This window comes from Pieris rapae, chromosome Z (genome assembly GCF_905147795.1).
Source record: "Pieris rapae chromosome Z, ilPieRapa1.1, whole genome shotgun sequence".
In the NCBI taxonomy this organism is placed as follows: domain Eukaryota; kingdom Metazoa; phylum Arthropoda; class Insecta; order Lepidoptera; family Pieridae; genus Pieris; species Pieris rapae.
Window position 1 is genome coordinate 5,214,218 of NC_059534.1, and position 19,314 is coordinate 5,233,531.

At 34.8% G+C, this 19,314-nt stretch overlaps 3 protein-coding genes across 6 annotated transcripts; all 3 read left to right on the forward strand.

Moving 5' to 3' along the window:
- The first annotated feature begins 70 nt into the window (after positions 1-70).
- On the forward strand, positions 71-4,094 carry LOC111001128. Of its 4 annotated transcripts, XM_022270848.2 has the most exons (4): positions 71-875; positions 988-1,119; positions 1,959-2,030; positions 2,474-4,094. In XM_022270848.2, exons 1-4 carry the CDS (start codon positions 155-157, stop codon positions 4,090-4,092), a joined length of 2,544 nt encoding a protein of 847 aa, XP_022126540.2. In that variant the 5' UTR covers positions 71-154; the 3' UTR covers positions 4,093-4,094. The 4 variants fall into 4 exon arrangements, with proteins under 4 accessions (XP_022126540.2, XP_022126549.2, XP_045490098.1 ...); XM_022270857.2 differs by lacking the exon at positions 1,959-2,030; XM_045634142.1 differs by lacking the exon at positions 2,474-4,094 and having other exon boundaries at positions 1,959-2,344.
- Positions 4,095-4,718: 624 nt separating this feature from the next.
- Positions 4,719-6,260, forward strand: LOC111000646. Its single transcript, XM_022270178.2, has 2 exons — positions 4,719-4,990; positions 5,722-6,260. Exons 1-2 carry the CDS (start codon positions 4,817-4,819, stop codon positions 5,890-5,892), a joined length of 345 nt encoding a protein of 114 aa, XP_022125870.2. The 5' UTR covers positions 4,719-4,816; the 3' UTR covers positions 5,893-6,260.
- Positions 6,261-7,072: 812 nt separating this feature from the next.
- On the forward strand, positions 7,073-9,758 carry LOC111000467. The gene is made up of 4 exons (XM_022269915.2): positions 7,073-7,219; positions 7,562-7,726; positions 8,787-9,014; positions 9,555-9,758. The coding sequence occupies exons 1-4, from the start codon at positions 7,148-7,150 to the stop codon at positions 9,720-9,722; spliced, it is 633 nt and encodes a 210-aa protein (XP_022125607.1). The 5' UTR covers positions 7,073-7,147; the 3' UTR covers positions 9,723-9,758.
- Positions 9,759-19,314: the final 9,556 nt, after the last annotated feature.

Consider the following 19,314-nt stretch of genomic DNA (forward strand, 5'->3'; position numbering starts at 1 on the left):
TTTTATTCTAGTGATATAGAAGAAAAAAACACAAACAAGGATTACAAAATATGACAGAATCATTCTTTTGTTAGCTTTAAAATTTACAGCAATATGTTATAAAACTGAAAAAAATTTAAAACTAAACTCCCATCCCTTTATTTATTTATTAACAATGTCGAAAAACGATGACAGTCTCTTCCTTCTGGAAGTATTGATAGATAAAATTGTATTTGTTAAAAGTCCTTGTTTTTCAGACAAAGATTTTAGAACGTGTGTTAACATCGAGTGCAATGGAGTTGAGCCCTTAGAAGTATGTGATGATGATCCAAACGTGGGGATTGCGAGTAGTGGTGGGCCATTCGTTAAACAATTCAACACAGGAAAATCATGCCTCTTTTCACTCAAAGAAAGTGACATTAGCGCTGCCATGAGCAAATTTCCTGTAAAAGTAACGGTGTATAAATCGCTTCCATGTGGTTGTCTACCAACAAAAATAGTTATGGGTGAATGTACAATAGATATGACAAAAGAGTTTGTTGAAACGAGGAAGAACTTCCTAGAAGATCCGTCTAGCGTCAGCTATCAAGCATTGAAGGACTCATTTCGATTCGTTGGTCCAGACGGTGACGAGACCGGGGAGATCGTAATGTTTTTACGAATATCATGCTTTGGAAAGTTGATCATAACTTCATTTCAAGGTGCAAGCGGTGGTGCCCCTAGTTTGGGTGGAAAAGCTGGAGGAAGTTCAGGGATTGTAGATAGGTCGTGTACTCCTAAAAAAGACTTTCAGTCAACAGAGGATCCTTGCGTGTGTGGTGCAGCGAGAGGCCATGGCGGGGCAGGTGGTTCCGGTGGATACACTTGCACTGGCGGTGGCGGCGTTTGTCCTCCTGGTATATTGATTAAATTTTTATTAATACATTTATGATTAAGTAATTAATAAGAAAGTATCAATGTGTTTTATTGACATAGTAGAAAGTTTCAAAACTATTAACTACATTTTAGCTCGAGATCCTTACAATACCATGCCGTGCATAGATCCTGATGATCCTTGTTATTGTTCTGGACCTAAACCTGCTGAAAAACAAAACATGGCCTGTCGAAACACTGATCAATATTGTTTACATGTCCCTAAAGGTGAGCAGTCAACAGTTGTTAAATACTATGTATATGTTTTATAAAAAAATATTTGTAGTAAGCACTAAAATTCAACAGCTTGTTACTCGTAATGCATAAAAAATAGGTTAATTGGGGCAAAAATATGCCCAAGACATGTTAAACTAAACCGTTAAACTGGTAAACAGAATTTATTAATGACCAGGTCGCACTAAGCAATTTGAAGAGATAGGGACAACACTCGGTGAAAATGAGCTTAAGATAAAAGTACCCGCTAGTGCATCAATCATCAAGAAAATTAGTCAAACGCATTGCGCTATGCAGTGCCCTTTTAGCACAAAGTCTGCTGACGGTGGACCTTGTGAGCCCCCATGCGGAAAAAATCAAATAAGTCTGGCACTGCCGAGTGAAGCAATCTGTTGCCATGGAGCTCGACCGGCAGATACTCAATTCACCTGTACAACTGAAGGTTGTCTTCAGTCTACCAAGCATGGTACTCAGGCCACCATGGCTCGTGGTGACAATCAACAGGATCTACCTAACAAAGATGTATATGTACTTAAAGTAGCTAAAACGGCACTTCAAGGAGATAGGAAATGTAAACTCGAAATAGAACTGGCGACTCCGAAGGCGGCAGATAAGGATCCACCAATAACTAAACAAAATACGCGAATTCAATCTGACCTTGATTGTGAATGTGGTGTGAGACGCATTAAGAAGCAGAAGACTAAAAAGAAGCGTTGATCTAATTAATGTTTCATATTTTACTAAAGATGTAATCTTAACATTCAAAATTTTAAGTAACATTTTTTTTTAAACTTCTACTTAATTCATACGTTCATACATTACGCATTACGCAGATTGCTGCCCCACTGGGAACAAAGTCATATTCCAAGTACCAACGGATTCTTGTGGAAATGGACATAAACAACGTGCGTATTTTAATTTTACATCTGACGGTGTTGGCGACTTAGCGCGAGACGAACCGGGACATTTAATATCACCTACCGCGGAAAATTACCCAGGAGCAGTTTACGACTTTCCAAAACAAATAATAAAAATTCGTGTCGGCAAAGTCATAGAGATGCCTAACCGAAAGTCAAAATTAGAATACCAGTTTATTACTCCTGTTGAGACGGGAGAAAAAGTTATTCCAGTAAAAGACACGCGTACAGCCCAATGTGTGCCAACATGTCCCGACTGTTGCAGGAGGCATTGTTAAATTAAAAAAAACCTTTGTATCGACTTATTTAATTGTAAAATTTTGAATAAAACATTGTTATTGGAAAAAATTCATGTTCTCATTTTAAAGTAGTATAATTTTTTTTATTATTTTTATATATTACAAAAAAATAAAATGCACACATTACCGTAGGTGTCCTGTCGAGCTCTCTATTCTACCAAGAACTGAACGATGAACAAATAAATAAATTACTCGCAAAAAGCAGCGTGGAACTTCCTTTAGATAAATGTAATAAACTTATGAAAGTGTATAACAACGTAATACTTTTACCGTCCTGCGAAAATAGTGTACTTAAAACACTCAAGATGTCGGCACCAATGAAGTTATTATCTGAAGAACCATCACGAAGTTACACGAATTTGAATTTGTCCTATAGCTCCTTGACAAGTACCTGTTATGAAAGAAACACAGAAGCTTGCTATCCAAGAAGTTCATATAACAGTTTTGGTACAGGGAATTATTGTGAAACAGAAAGTGCATTTGGTGCAAGGGAAACGGCCGTATACATGACTCTTTTTGACGAATACTGTCCTAGTAAATGTTCAGGTACTCAGGCGACGGCACTTATAAACAAATGTTTTCAAGTTCGCAGCGATAATAATTCCTACGATATGAATTCTGACCAGTATTCCAACTACACGATGTCAACTGTACCGCCCCAAGACAGTAGAAGTGTTCGATACGTTACAGGTGCAATGAATTATTCAGAAGTTTACTTTTTCGGGAGAAAGAAAGAGCCAGAAAAGGGGATGGGAGGAAAAGAATCTAAAACAAGACTTTGTAAAACTGGAAAACCTCCATCTGCTCCTAGTAAAAGTACAGCTACCAAAACGACACGATCTAAAGACCAAAGTACTTGCTCATCTCAAACAAAAAGGAAATTGGGTGCAAACACATCAACAGGTACTTATAAATCTGTTACAATCAAAGACGATAAGCCTGAAAAGCCTTGCCCTGCTGTGAGTGCTTCAAAGGGGGAGATGATGGCGACTGTATCACATATTAAAATAGGACCAAAGGAACCTTGCCCCGTGCATGGTAAGGATCCGTGTCAGGGACCAAAGTGCATTGTAGCATCTTCCGGAGAAAGTTCAGCCCCTGTAAAGGTTACTACAGTTACGAATGCACGAAGAGGTGTTTTTGAATTAGTTATTAGAAGAATAACAGGTGCACCACTGGCCAAAAATGAACTTCTTCTTGAATGGACACCCCCACCTTCCCGCCCACCTCCTTGTGGATCACCATGCCCTATACCATGTACCTTTCCAGGGCCATGTAGACCATCCAAATGTAAATTAATAGTTTGCAAACCATCACCATGTAGGCCTAAATGCTGCAAAAAGAAACCATGCGGTCAGCCATGCAGACCGCCATGTAAAAAATGTTGCAAGGTAAGCTGTTGTGGAAAACCTTGTAGCTCTTGCATTCCTTTTCCACCGCCACCGTGTAAGAAGCCCTGTACACCTCCATGCTGTAGATTACCATGCAAGAGTTCACCTTGCTTGAAGCCATGTCCAATTGGTCGTAAGCGCCCACGTAAGTCTAAAAGTCAACCAAAAATCAAAGCGCACAAGAAACATCAGTCCCCGTGCAATAATAGAGTTAAGGCATGCCCCGTAGTAAAGTGCCGCAGCATGCCTGGATGTTGTGCCATACCATTACCTTGCCCACCGAGAAAATGTTGCTCAGTAGCCCCATGTAAGCCGCCCAAGTGCTGCAGAAGTAATTGTTCATCCTGCTGCGGTTCCTAAATCCGAAAAAATAAATAATTCAGTATAATCATTAGATATGGTTGTTAATACAATTCTATAAACTGTTTTGTATTTTTATTTATGGAACGTAAGTAGCATAGCAGCTCGACAAGACAAAGTATTTGTTATTTAAAGTGCGCCTTTATTTATTTTAATTAAAATTTATTATTTTAAGTAAGTAAGGTAAGTAAGGTAAGTCGCTAAATTGAGAATCAATAAGATTCGTACAAAATAAAAGCTTTTAATAAGGCACTTTTAATGACATAATTAGAAATGGCGTAATTGGATATAAAATTTAAAAATAGGGAGACTACTTCAACCTTTCAGGATTTTCAGAGAAATCAATTTAATTTATAAAATAACATAACCTACGCAGTTTATAAGCATCTACAATATTTATTCGTATAAGACATGTTTGTGTATTTTTCTCACACAATAAAATGTTTAATCATTCGCCTAAGTCTACCTATGAAAAATTATCACACACGCTTCAAATAATGCTGCGATGTTTTTAGTGGACAGGACGTACTAAGATTACTCTATAGACATCTGTTATCTATGAGAAAATAGATAATAACTATTTATTAATACATACACTGAAATCTGCTGTGTTAGGTGCTGTAGACTCTTTTCAAAGTGTCACTGCTGATCAAAATTGGGAGTTATAAAATTTGACATGCATTAATAGTTATAATTATAAATTTCGGCCCTTTAAATTTATACAATGGCAGCCAAATTAGATTCGAAGGGAACTCAAGTACAAGGTAAAGTTAAGGAAAATGCGGGAAAAAGAAAGGGACCATGTCCTCTCTTGTGTAATATGATACCAACTAATGTACCGGGACCCGGGGCGGCACAAGCAGTACTTCATCCGAAGAAAGACGTGTTTGTTCTTAAAGTAGGTACAATATATTATTTATATAAAAAGAGTCGATACAATGTAGGTTTGGGCGTGGCATTTCTGTATATGTTCGTGATTATTTGTTTTCTTTATTACTGGGCAAGTAAACTACCCAACAAGACAAACACAAACGAACAAGACACTGTTTTTTGGGCTTAAAGATTACATTTTTCATTGTCGAATAAGCGAGTGTGAAAAATATTGAACTGGCTTTAAGTACTTGTCTGAAAATGAAAATAAATATTGATATATATTATTAAGGACCTAGGTTTCATGTTAAACATGAAAGCTAGAAATGCGTGAACTCATATCTGAAAAACTACTAAGCCGATTTTGGTCCAAGAGAGTCAAAACCATATCGATTTTACCGAAAAACTTGTACAAACATATATATACTAAACAAATAAAGCACGTGTTTGGAAGGTTAAATAGATGTTCAAGTATTTCATAATTCCGACAATATTACATACATCGTCAAACTAAGAGCCTCCTTTTTTTAAACATAAATTACTTTAGAAACAATGAAACTGCTATCTTTACAATATTTAAGCTTTATTTTGCAATGAAGAATGTATTAAAACCATAAGCGTCAAAGTTTCAAAATCATTCAAGTATGCATTGACAAGATTTGCGTACATTATAACCCCTGTTGAGTCAGACAGGACAGATTTGCATATAACATGCGTAGATTGAAGTTATATATTCTGATTCATATTTAAATTATACAGGTAGCAAAAATTGGACCGAATGGAGATCGTCGTTGCAAAATGGAACTGGAGTTGGTGACACCAAAGGGGCCTGAAAAGAAGGCACCAGGGCGGATCGATACCAGAGAGACCCAATGTGAGCCTGAACCGTCCCCATGCTGTTGTTCAAAGGCCACGAAAAAGAAAAAATAATGCAAAATTGTTTTGATAAAGTAAATTAAATAGCTGTTCAGTTCGGATTGTAATTATTTCAATCATTTCTTAAAATCAATTTGTATCTTCAATAACACCCACGGTTCGTAAAGACCCTGGAGTCGCTTCATTAAGTTCCATTTGTATAGAAATGTTTTTAGATTTGAACTCGTCGTCAATGTTACCTATTTTGTAAGAGCTCCAGTGGGTAGATCTACTCCAACGCCAATTTTGCCATAATGGTTGCTTTTCAGCTGAAATTCTAAATATATTTTTAATTTATGTTGCCGAAGACCTTCAGTTCTTATTTCTTTGATTAGAAATGTAACGGAAAATTTTATCATTCTTAAAATACTAATATTCAGCTTACCGACAAATGATTACCGCTTTTGTTGTGCCATATTATAATAATAATAAAAAGTCTTTTTTCATTTTAAGTACATTTTATTTTCAAAGTGTAAGATTTTTTAAGTAAAAAATACCTGTGTCAGGGTTCCCAGCTCTTCCATAACAAACTTAATTACTTAAAATAATGACATTATTTAAACTATTTTTTGAACCGTTTCCTTTTTATTATTCTTTTTTGAACCCTTATCATCACACCTGAGTGCATGAGTAAGCGTGTGAGTGTAAAGGCATGAGTGAGTGAGTGAGGAATGAGTAAAGTGTATTTACATATTACAATTTACGATGCCTTTTTGCAATAAACGAGTATATTGCTAATACTCATATCAATATCTATGGTTTGACAATGTGGATACAAACAACAATACAATGAAGTAGATACAATATATATATATTTGTATGAAAAACATGCTAATATGTGTGTTCAACACGTTCAACACATTTCTTTAATACATAATATTAGACGCTGACCTAAGTCATGTAGATCACAGTAACTTTTAATAACGACAGCGAAACCGATCTCGGCATTTTCATATGCAACTTCGATATATGTATATGGGTATGTATAACCTTTAATTATTTATTAGAAAAAAGATGTTATGATCTAACATTTACTAATACGCTTTTAATTTATGCAGATAGGTAAGAGGGCTGTCATATTTTGTGATGCCGCGTGAGCCTCAAGTGAACCAAAAGTCTGACAATAATTCTGTCTATGGTTTATATCATTTCCATCCTCTTTTCACATTCTTCACATGTTTGTCTATGCCAAAGGACTAGTCAAAGAAGTATCATGGCGTCATTGCATCGAAATTAAAAGTATAATATTTAAACCACTTAAATTCTAATCATGGGCAAATCTGGTGGGCCTACGACACGTAAACCGTATGAGGAGATCGGCGCTATCTTTAACGGAAATGAGGTAATGTATTCCTTCTAGGTAATGTCCTTTCCTATCGAGTATTAGGGCCTACCTTTATTAGACACACGACTGTGTCTGCTACATGCTTATATTTCATGATATAAGCATGTAGCAGTTAAGAAAAGATATCGCCGTTTAAGAAAATAAACTACAAACAACAAATGCATGAAACAATGAATTGTGTATGCCACATTGCTCTATCTGTAAAGGAAAGTACACAGCTAATTCTTTAAAAAAGAAACACAAATCGTAATTGGTACATGAAATCGTAAGTTCTATAAAAGAAACCAGCCTATTAAATAACCATAAATAAATTAATAATTTATTGATTTTTGTACAAAGGTTAAAATTCGTGTCCCGAAAAGTACTTCAAAACCTCCGAAACTGACTGCATCCCAACTGAAGTTGCAAAACCAATGCACCTGTGAAGATAATGAGTCTGTCTGTTCTGAATCCTGTGGTCTTCCAGGTGAAGGAGGCGCTGGAACAAACAGGCTTAACTTTCAGGTAGTTTTAATGCTCTCAATATTTTTATGCCTAAAATTTAAAAACAAACTCAGCTCGCCTGTGTATCGCACTCAATCTTATTACCTCTGGTATACATCTTGCAGGATATCAATTCAATAGGTATCTGATGATTTAAGTCACATTCAAAAAATGTCCAGAGACTATGATAAGTGTATAATAATTATCAACGGCACTTCAACCTATTTTGAATCAAGCCTCTGATATATCTTTATCATTATAATGTGAAGCCTAAGTCATTAATTTCTAGGCTTAAGACATTCCCTCATACTTTCCTTGACAGCACTGCATGTGTTAATGAAAATAATGACGGTACACGCTAGAGCGCCAAAACACGAGCACAAAGTTAAGAATCACACGCTTAATCTGTGGGCTTATACATCATTTATTTATGTAGAAGAATTCCAATTCACCGTGTAGTCTTTTTGCAATCTCACGACTTCGGTTCGTGGAAAACTTCGATACATGATATATGATGGTTTAACATTACATCGTGTACTATGATCAATATAAGTACCGCTGTATTATTGCAGTTAACATAAAATAGTAGCTTTAGGTAATACACTAATGTATTTAAATAATGCTAATTACTTAAGTAAAACATATTTTTATAAATGTCAATATCAACTGCACCTTTATTACAAAATATTAATGTTTATGATAAAAGTATTTAATATAAATCCCGTTTTTTATGAGAAGTTCGTAGAATAAAATCTTATATTGTAAACTGCATAGATACGAGATAACAAATTGTAACTGAATTATTGAAAACGAACGATTTAAAAAAAAAATCTTAAGAGAAGTGGCCTGAAACTTTGCCACGGAACAACAGGCAAGTGCCATCGTGAGGATTTATGGAGAGTACATTTGAATAATCGAAAGTAAAACAGCGAGGAACAGCTGAATCCGATATGTACATGTATAGTAGAAATATACATGCTTCTGCCGGTAACTTTATGTCAGCTGTTTTAAGATTGTGGGAGGAGACGAGATCTATCCAACTCGCTTGGACTAGGTTCTGATATATTTCACTTCGTTACAGATACCTGATGATATATGTGAAGCAATGACCAAACGTACTGCCTTAAACTCTGAAGTAGTGTACAGTAAGGCTGAGGCGCATGATAATCTCTGTAACGTATGTAATGTCACGCCTCAAGATGCTCCAAAAGGTGTCCAGGCGCAAAAAGTTCTCCACCCAGACAAAGATGTGTTTATCTTAAAAATTGGCAAGCAGACTGATGAACCGAACCGCACGGGAAATATTGAGGTACACACGTTGTCAACTAAATTTATATATATATATATATATATATATATCTTCTTTTTTGACGTTCATAAGTGTACATTATGTTACCTACATGAATAAATGATTTTTGAATTGAATATATATATGCAGGTATTATATTTATAACACATAACACGGAAATGTTGACAAATTTTTAGTATGAAGTTAATTTTCAATTTCAAGTAAATGACGCTTCGTTAGGATACTTATTGTGATTTAAATTTAAATATCGCCATATACTGTGATTGTTTTTCGTGGGCATTATCAAACTTTTCTCTAAGTATAACATATATCTCTCATCGATGAGGCAGCGTGTATAAGAAACGTTTTCGACTGTGTTTATCCTTATTAAATGTGCTGAAAATGATAAACGTGTTTTTGTTCTTTCATTGATAAAAAGTAGGCGATAAACTAGCCTTCAAAATCCTTCAGTAATAGAAACCAACACTTCCAGCCATTTTTTAAACTTGACCTTTAAGCAAACGTGATCGAATTATTGTTTTAATAATGGATTATCAATAGGTCGAATTGGTTACACCACGCGCTCCCGCCAAAGCGAAGCCGGCCGCCCATTCTTGCAAAGAGATTCAATGTGAGGACCAAGATCTACCCTGTTGTGGTCCATGCAGGACCTGCAAAGGTGTGGTGCCCAAGAAGAGGAAGGGCAGGCGTCCTAAATGTTGCTTTTAATTACAAAGATACACTGTATACATATTAATACGTTATTAAAATTATGAGTCCAGATGTATTTTAATCGTATATCTAAAGGAAGACCCACTGTAATGTTTAGATTATTTATGTTGAATCGATTCAAATAATTTTTATCGGACTCAAAGAATCCTATTTTATTTATTAGAAAATTCTATTTTTGTGTATTTTCAAGTATAGCTCCGCAGTCTGTTGCCCGATTCTATTGATCGAGGAGTAGAACGATTTGAACTTCGTCTAGACAGGATATTATAATCTGAATGATACTTTTTAAAATAATAACTGACAGGCCTCATAAAATCCCATCGCGTTGTGGGTATATAATATGTTTTGGATTGAAGATTTGTATATATAATTATATTAATATGATAAGGTACACTTATAGTATGGCGATACTGAGAAATATCTCAAGAAAAAGTTAAAATTTCTAAAGTTAATCTTCTAACTCCTAAATCTCGAAGTACACTTTATATAAATTAGTATAGCGAACGGCAAGTCCATGAATTGCATATTTTTTGAAGTGAAAACTTTTTTAGCGGCGTTGTACACTCTTTTTGAAGGGGTAAAAATGTTAAACTCTGACACGTGACCTGATCGAAAATTCGTAAGACGGATGTAAAGTAGACAGCTGGCGCGGCGTAGTCAATGTAATATAAATTAACAAGTTTGTGTATGATAGCGCAATATTGTATTCTCCCATATAAATGATAGTACTTTTATACTAATAATTAAAGCAATTCGTGTAAAATGATTCCCTAACCATTCCAAAATATCAAAAATGCAAACCGTGAATATTCAAACCCGTAGTTTTTTTAATTAAAGACATTCAATTAGTTTTTAATATTCATTTTTGTATCTATCTTCTATCAATATTCTTTCTACGAGAATATGTGTGCTCCAATTTCACAATGCCTCCTGCTGATGAGGACAAACCTTTGTTTTTAATTCATTTCATTATTAATAATTACTTAAGATGTCCTGTTACCTAAGATGATGTGGAAGTGATGTAATGGTTGCAGCTCCTTACAAATGTTGTGTAAAATAAAAAACTTGGCAATTATAAGGTGAGGTGGAGAAATTATTGCCAGTCCTACTCTTCCGTTCTACGCCCTTGATTTGAGAACTTGCAGTAAATGTAAATTAGAAGCATTTAAGGTATATTTCTTTTTAAGGTTGATAAGTGTATAAAATGTTAACTATATTAGTAAATGATGTTTTACTTTGACTTCTTTATCAAAATAAGCATTCATATTAAAGCACTTTCGATTTCTAGTAAATTGGCCTACTTTTGTTGATTTGTTTTTATAACTTTGCAGAAATATACTAAGGCCGGTTACAGACTAGCGTTTTTATGCGCGTTACCTCCGTCTTTGGTAGGGCATGAAGATTGAAGGCACGTATAGGCTAAGCACGCTAGGCTAAAAGGCGCCTATACGTGCCTTTTAGCACACGTGCAACTCGTGCAAGCGTTGACGCGCTTCGAAGGTCGTATAAGTTTGCAGTTCTAGGTAGAGTGTATTGAAGTGACCGGTTGCAACCGGCAATTACACCCAACATCTTTTTCGTCTTCTCAGTCGAGCGCGAATCACGCAAATAATTAGCAAGGTTTCTTCATCAGAATCCATGTTGATACTGACACGACGCCTCTACCGGTTCTAGAGAACATGCCAGTATACGCGCTTCCGCTTTATTGAAGCGAGTATTGTAGTGTATACGGTCGATACGCGCAGAAAAATACGCTAGTTATGAACCGCCTTAAATTAAAGATTATCTCATTTTTAAGACCAAAAATATTTAACACTGCCTTTCAGCAAAGTTTCATAAAGATACTACATATACACAAATTCGCCTTTTCCGAAAAAAAACCCAAACAGGGCTGTATACTCGTATATCGATAGCTTCATTATCGTTTAATAGGTACATTTAAGTCTCTTGAATACAAAACCAAACAATATAAATAAGAAATTTTACTATTTAATTCTATTTAGTGCAGTTCTATCATATACTAAGCGTCAGTTATATTTTAAAGTATTTACAAATGCACTACTTTTTTCGGATAAAGTTTCGATTTATGTTGACGTTTCTTTAGATTTGGCCATCACGCAAATCTGCCTAATCCAAAGAAATTTGCTGAATCAAAGTTTTTTTAATTAAAATAACACAGAAATCCATCAAATCACTAAATTTAATATTTACATATTTTGAAGGTTCGTTTGAATTTATAGCGGAATAATTACATGTTGTTTTCATGTTTATATAAATTAACGTTACTGACATACGGTTCACTGGTTACATACAGGACTTAATAAACAGGAATAATTAATATTTGATGGAATAATATCTTACGTATAGAGCGCGACAAGTGAGTATAGCCGTTATATTTTGGGTTCGCAATTATTCGAAATTGAAAATCCTTTTTGACGAATTGAACAATTAAGCTAGCTCGCTATAAGACTGAAATGTAAAATCGGGTTGGGTAGGCATTGTCGTTCATACCTGTAACCGATCTAGGAGGTACTAGAGAAAGGAAACGTCAAAAGTTCCCATAACCAACAAGCCATGCATGCTCAATATCATGAAAGGGGAGAAGCTAGATTGGTACGTGACGTAGCAAGTGGAGATTGTCGTCCATGCCTACCCCTACCCCATTAACAGTAATTTTATATTCAGCAGGTCTAATAAAAAAATCGTAAGTGACCCGGGAAAGGGCAACTGTGGAACAAAGTGATTTTACAATATTTGGTTGCAACAGTCAGCCTACAGGGACAAGCCTAGCAGCTGCAATGTATGCTTCGTGTGATTTTTTTAAATTTTATTACGTCATTAGAAGTCATGGGAACGCCTTGTGGCCCTAGGCGAGCCTTAATCCACCTGTTTTCGAACATTTTTAAATTACCGTCAAATCACATACACTGGCACACCAGTATAGAGCACCTCTTGTTGTACTTGGACGATATTTAAATATCTTTGTTCTAGCGTTTAGTACCAGCCTTGGACGGCTGGATATTCATTCATAATTTTTATATTATATATTAGATATAGTATCGCAGACGTGTTTGATATGTATTCTATAAACATTATCTAATGTATCTATTTTTCACAACTTGTGTTCCATTACTGACCTTCCGTTTTGCTAAGAAAAATCCTAAAGCCTGTAAATTTTCATTGTAGCCTAAGCCTAGGAATGATGTAAGATTATAATGATGGAGATTTTTTTAAATTGATTTAAAGATAAAACAAATAACTAATACATGCATAAAATTCTTGTGTCACGGTGTTTATTATTAACCTTCTCTGAAATGGCTTCATCGATTTTCGTGATATTTTGTGTGTATATCGGTTAGGTCTGCGAAACAAAATTGTTCTAGGTATATCAATTATCAATAGATAGTAAATTTCCGTGGGGCCCACACATAGAGACTCGAATAGGCTGATCTCTGCAGCATATGAAGTAAAGAAAATGCAACTAGTTACTGTTAAGGACACGGCCAAAATTGTGTATCATAGCTACTTTCACAGCGTTATATCGTACGTAGAGCGTACCAATTCCTAAAAGGCCGGCAACGCACTCGCGAGCCCTCTGGCATCGAGAGTGTCCATGGGCGGCGTTTATCACTTAACATCAGGTGAGCCTCCTGCCCGTTTGCCCCCTGTTCTATAAAAAAATATATTCTACCGTGAGGTGCTGCTGCAGAGGTTCTATCCATATTTGTGCCGCGACTGTGTCATGTGTGATCCATATTTGTGCTGACTTTGACCTTTTCGGGGTATTTGTTGTGTTTCTCCGAGGGAGTCGGGATGGAATAAGTTTAAAAAAAGTTTGCATTCCGGAAATACGAACAGTCTCTGGGGTAGCATATCAAAATGTTCCATGATGGTATGAACTAAAAAAGTAAAATCACATGGAGAAACAAAGTTCGCGGGGGCAGCTAGTTTTCTCTATAATATTGTACTAGACAAGTTTTTAAAAGTTTGTAAAGTGCCATCTATGAATTGTGTATCAAAGACCGCTCTGTTCAATTGCCTCATGAGAAGTCAGACTAACATATGCTTAAAAATACCACAAGGTGGCGCTAACAGCACTTTTGTCTGACAAACTCTGGAGCTATGAGATATTTAAACTGGAAACATTAATATATCAACAGATTGGAGGTAATTTGAAACTTCTATAAGAATTCCACTCTTTCTAGTTTACGTTTCTTAATAGTTAATAACAGGCATATACAACCATTTCTTAGTAGATAAGAAAAAAATATTTACTTTTACACTTAGAATTATTTAGTTTAATAATTCTTAGTGATGAAAGTTTTGAACGAGACAACGACGTTTTATGGTTTTAGTACCCGAGTCGAGCATCTCTATAAGATATAATTACATATATATATAAGAGAGGCTTGATTTGAATTCGACTCCAAAGGAAACAATAGTTGTATTATGTAGGAACAAATGGAATACATTGGTAAATAGTACGTGGGTAACACTGAACACTGAAAATGTTTAGAACTGGCCAGTTAGAAACATTCCTACTGAAAACTTTTTGAATTTCAATTTCAGAACTCTTTGGTTTATCATTTATTTTTGAGAATTGGTGGCAAATCTAAAACTCTTGTTACAGGTGAAAATCAACCTAACGCGAGAAAATTTTTTGTCAATGATTGATTATGACTTTCATAGCGGCTTACTCAACAACAAAGCTATGATAGTCTGCGATTAGCATTTCTTAATGAAGCCCCATCTCGTGCCACATTTACAATTGGTTTAAATAGTTTAAGTGTGACCGTAACAACCTCAATCATGATCCGCGTTAGGGACGTCCTTTAACAACGACTACTGACATCAGTGCTTGGCGACGCATGATAGAGGAAGATAAGAGAGTGACCTATCAGCAGATACGGGCAAGCCTAGGCATTGGTATGAGTCAAGTTCAAAAAATATTACACGAACACTTACGCGTGAGGATGTTTTATACCCGATGGATTCACCATACTTTATCCGATGACTAGAAAACCGTCGCATAGAAAAGTCGGGAAATTTTAGATAAGTTCAACGGCGGTGACTCAAATGCTGTATTTGAAATCGTCACATGTGATGAAAGTTGGTTATATTGCTACGAACCCGAAACCAAAAGACCATCAGACGATGTGTAGGAACGGAGATTACTTCGACTACTATAGTTAGTTGTAAAACGCAAGTTAAAATTTCAACGTAGCCTTGACTGTACAATTAATAATACATTTAAACTAATAAGATACCTTTTTATAATAAATTATTACTGAAACGGTTTAATCGATTAGGCGGGGGCAGCTGCCCCCCCTGCACCCACGCGCATTATCGGAAAACTCGGCATCGTAGTCAATATCTTAGCAAAAACAATAATGAAATACATATCGTAAAGTCGCGATACGCAGTAATAAATAAAATTATATAAATCCTTCGATTGCTAGATAATCAATATTTACACAATGATTATAGTGAGCACAATAAGTGGGGTTTTAGGCAATTTAGGATGATACAGTAATATTACATCCAAAAGCCAATTTGAACGGCATGACGATAGTAAGCAATGACTTGCATTAAAATTGGCAACAGGTTTTATTATAGCTGGAAAAGATTCTTCAAGACGCTTAATTTTTTTATTCTTACCAAGAACTTTAATCAAGATATTTAATTATCAAGAATTTTTGCTCATACAGTCCTTCCACTGGTTCCTTTTTGTTTAAGGAGGTTTGTACCATTATGTTTTTGTTTTAATTTTTGTATAACTAATATTTCATATGTAAATAATATAACAGTATTTAAGAGTTACTGATATGAATAGGTATCCGATTCGTTCGTTCAGGTACTGGGGTCCCTTAAATTGTTATACTGTTCATATTGGGGAGGTCAGTTGCCAATAGTTGCCACGCTTGACAAACGGATTGGCGAGCGCAGTTTGTGTTGAGGTTAAATGGAAAAAAGCGCTGCTACCTAATTTATAAACCCCTAGTCCTTTAGTATACCAATGGAAGGTAAAAATACCGCCTTTTTAAATAGCAATAAAGATATTTAGATATAACATTATTAATCTATAATATATTATTTATAAGAGGACCAAATAGACTTTTTTTCCACACAGATTTAGATGTGCAGAAGTAGGTCCACGTCTCGTTACAAAGCCAAATATTTTATTTGAAAAAGATTGTATTTAAGGTGTGTCTGTCGTTGCGCTTGCGATTAATAAAAGTAATGGTCTTGGTGTTATAAAAATTGAATAATATTAATGTCGATATAATATAAATGTGGATTGGGTAAAATTGGATTGTGTCAATGCGATTACGTCGCACAATTCATAATATTATGAAATCTTAATAAATCAATAGCCACCGTTTTCATAACTGCATAAAACTGTATAATTAATTGTGAGGATCACAAATAAAGTAGTGATTTTATTTATCCACCATAGGTTCGATTCCCAAGGAAATAAGTAGTTCTAGTTGGACACAGAATGTAGGGCACATTCTAACACGGCCACTCGAGTTACAAAATGTTGAATGAGAGAGTCACAGAAATATGTCCGCCTGTCATTTCCTTTAGGTCGATACTGGTTTTCAAGCATTAATTCTATAGAGTACAACAATTTTAATACTATTCATATAGAAAAAAATGCCGAATATTTTTTTAGTGTATATTCAATAAGAAGTAGCATTAGTCGTTAAGTATTTTTACACCCCTAATGAGAAGAGTAAGGTTTCTTCCATCGGCAACAAGTTACCAAATTACTAAATAAACGTTTGTCGCGTCATCCAGTTACATTATAAAATCTAATCGTAGTATATCGTTTGGAATTTGATACCCTCGAGGCGTGGTTATGTAACACATAGTCTGAAGGCCGCTTCACACGGCGGCGCTTCTTTATTGAGACATCCCAGAAGGTATTCCAGTACAGGTGTTGAGACCCAAGCGCACTCTCTCTTCCATGGCTCTAATAGAATGGTTTACATGTCTCACACGACTGGAGTTTGCAGGAGCTTAGACCCAGGACGATACGAATATAATATTTTAAACTATAAAAGTGCTGAATAGCTGAATAGAAGCCTACTTATTAGTAGTTATAATACAAGCGTTAGAGTTAGTTAGATCAAGTTACGAACCGCATCGTTTGTTAAATAAAGACAAATAATCAAAAAATAATCAAAATATAGTTCTACTAAAATTGGTTTACAAACAATTGATATTTTCTTCGTGAAATCGCATTGACGAGTTTATTTTCGGCCAATTTATCGGAAATATCAATGATTAGTGAAATAATGACGCAACATTTTGCCTGGAATCATCATTGAAATTCGCTACTTCAGAGCGAACATAAGATTTTTATTTATTATTATTATTTATTAGTATAATTTCCCAACCATTTTTACCAACTTAAATATATGGTTGAGAGGAACAACTTAGCGATCTCTTCCAGGCAATCATAACTATAACTACTTATATAGTTAATAATAATATTTTACTATCTTCTAAAAATATATTTTTATATAAAATAATAATTTATACGTAAGTTTTTTTATAGTAATTAAATGATTTTAAATAACAACGCCACTTTAATGGAGACATACATATATAACCAAGGGTCATAATTTTACGTATTACTTGCTAACAACGTGATTAAAAAAGCAAATATAGAAATCGGATGCCTAAGGCAAGGTTGTAGCACCACAATTGTCAATTGTAGTCGTAATACAATATGCAGGTGAAAGATGACGATTGACAAGTATCTTCACTACTTGTTCTCTTGTTTGTTCAGCCATTAGCAAAGTTTAAACTATATAACTCACCCCCTAATTAAGACGAACCTGTAAATACCAATTACATGTACCCGTTTCCTCGATCCTTTAGAAATTTAGAATCTAAACCTACTCGAAAACCGATTAACGGAAATAGGTTTCTAGGACAGTTAATAAAGACAAGAGAACGCTAAATTATCCACGATCATTACGCTTGATATGGGATATTAATAGTCGGTGGATTAACTACAGGTTAAATAAAACATTAATAGTATACTATTTGACAAGAATACTAACCACTGAGAGTTTTTATGAAGGCTAGTCAAATTGTATAAACTTATGACTATATGATTACTATTCGAAAAGATATTTCAATGCAGTACTTCAAGCTTGAAATGACTACCTAGTTTTTCTCGGTACGTAAAGAAAGAAACATTACAGTGTATGGGCAAGCCAAAGTCGATTAATGGCGTGATGTTACATGAAGTTTGAACTACGATCTTCATCTATGTATGATGTGTAAGAATCAGAGAAAAATGTGTTTTTGTAAAAGGAAGCTCGTTACGTTAGACCGTTAAGTACATGATATTAATGACCATGACTATGATTTCTAATAATACTCAAATATATAAAACAACTTAAAGTTTACAACTTAAACTTACAACTTTAATATTCATAATAATACAAAATAACCCATCAAATACATCATCAATATTAGACTTTTTACTATCGTATTTACATAATGTATTAATTAGAAAAGAAGGAATCTTATAAATTCAATACAAATCCAAAGAAATAAAGGAATATCAAATGACACTATAATATGTAAGGATTCCTAATCGTTTTGTTAATAACAATTATTCTTTTAAAAATACGTAATATATACGTATTTATAATATTCTGAACCTTGATAGTAATAATAATTAAAATATAAATAGAAAATTACAACAGATTTAAAAAGTTTGCTTTCTATGGCAGTGCACCTTTAACGCTATTCGTTAGGCAAGACCAGGTCAGGAGTCATGGGTGCTACCTACCAGTTGTAGTTGTTGTAAATAATAACAACATATATAAAGCAAAGGTTAGGTAAATAATACAGAGACTATCTATTTTTATATGCCCTAGTAAACACTGTGCCAACAAAGACAAAGGTAAAATATATATTATTTTTATTATATTTTTGAATGTGTAATTTATATAATTAAAATTTATGACGCATCACTGCTGCCTGCGAGCCAACTCCCTAAAAAATATTTTATTTGTCTCTTGGTTATTTTTTATATACTTTTACTGGGCTATGTCATGCTTTGTTCACATGGAGAGGTGTTTCAATTGCACCTCTTATCGCATTGCATATCTTACTCGAGAATAACATTTTGTTACAAACGAAAGAATCTTCAAAATCGGTTATTTTAAAGATTCTTCCTACACCAATGACCCAACTTAAAATGCAAAATATACAAACATTCATTTAAATTTTGTTAGTAAATACGCCATATATAAATAAGTCCATTAGAAATTCAGCGTCAGTATGACGCCGTGTTTTTCTATTTAGCGCTTGCGCACTATATCCCCAAAAGTTCCACGTGGCGTTTTGCAGAATCTAGGGATTGTTTAAGGGATATATCGCGCCTGGCAACTTTCAACGTGCCATAGGCCCACATTGCTCCCGGGCGCGGCCGAGTTGAGAATCTCTGCCATATAACCTACACATTTTATGACGCAAGAATTGGTTCGTCTTACTCCGAGACTGTTGGTGTTACTCGAGTGTTTCCCTTGCGTATCGCGTCCATACGCGTCCAACTCATACT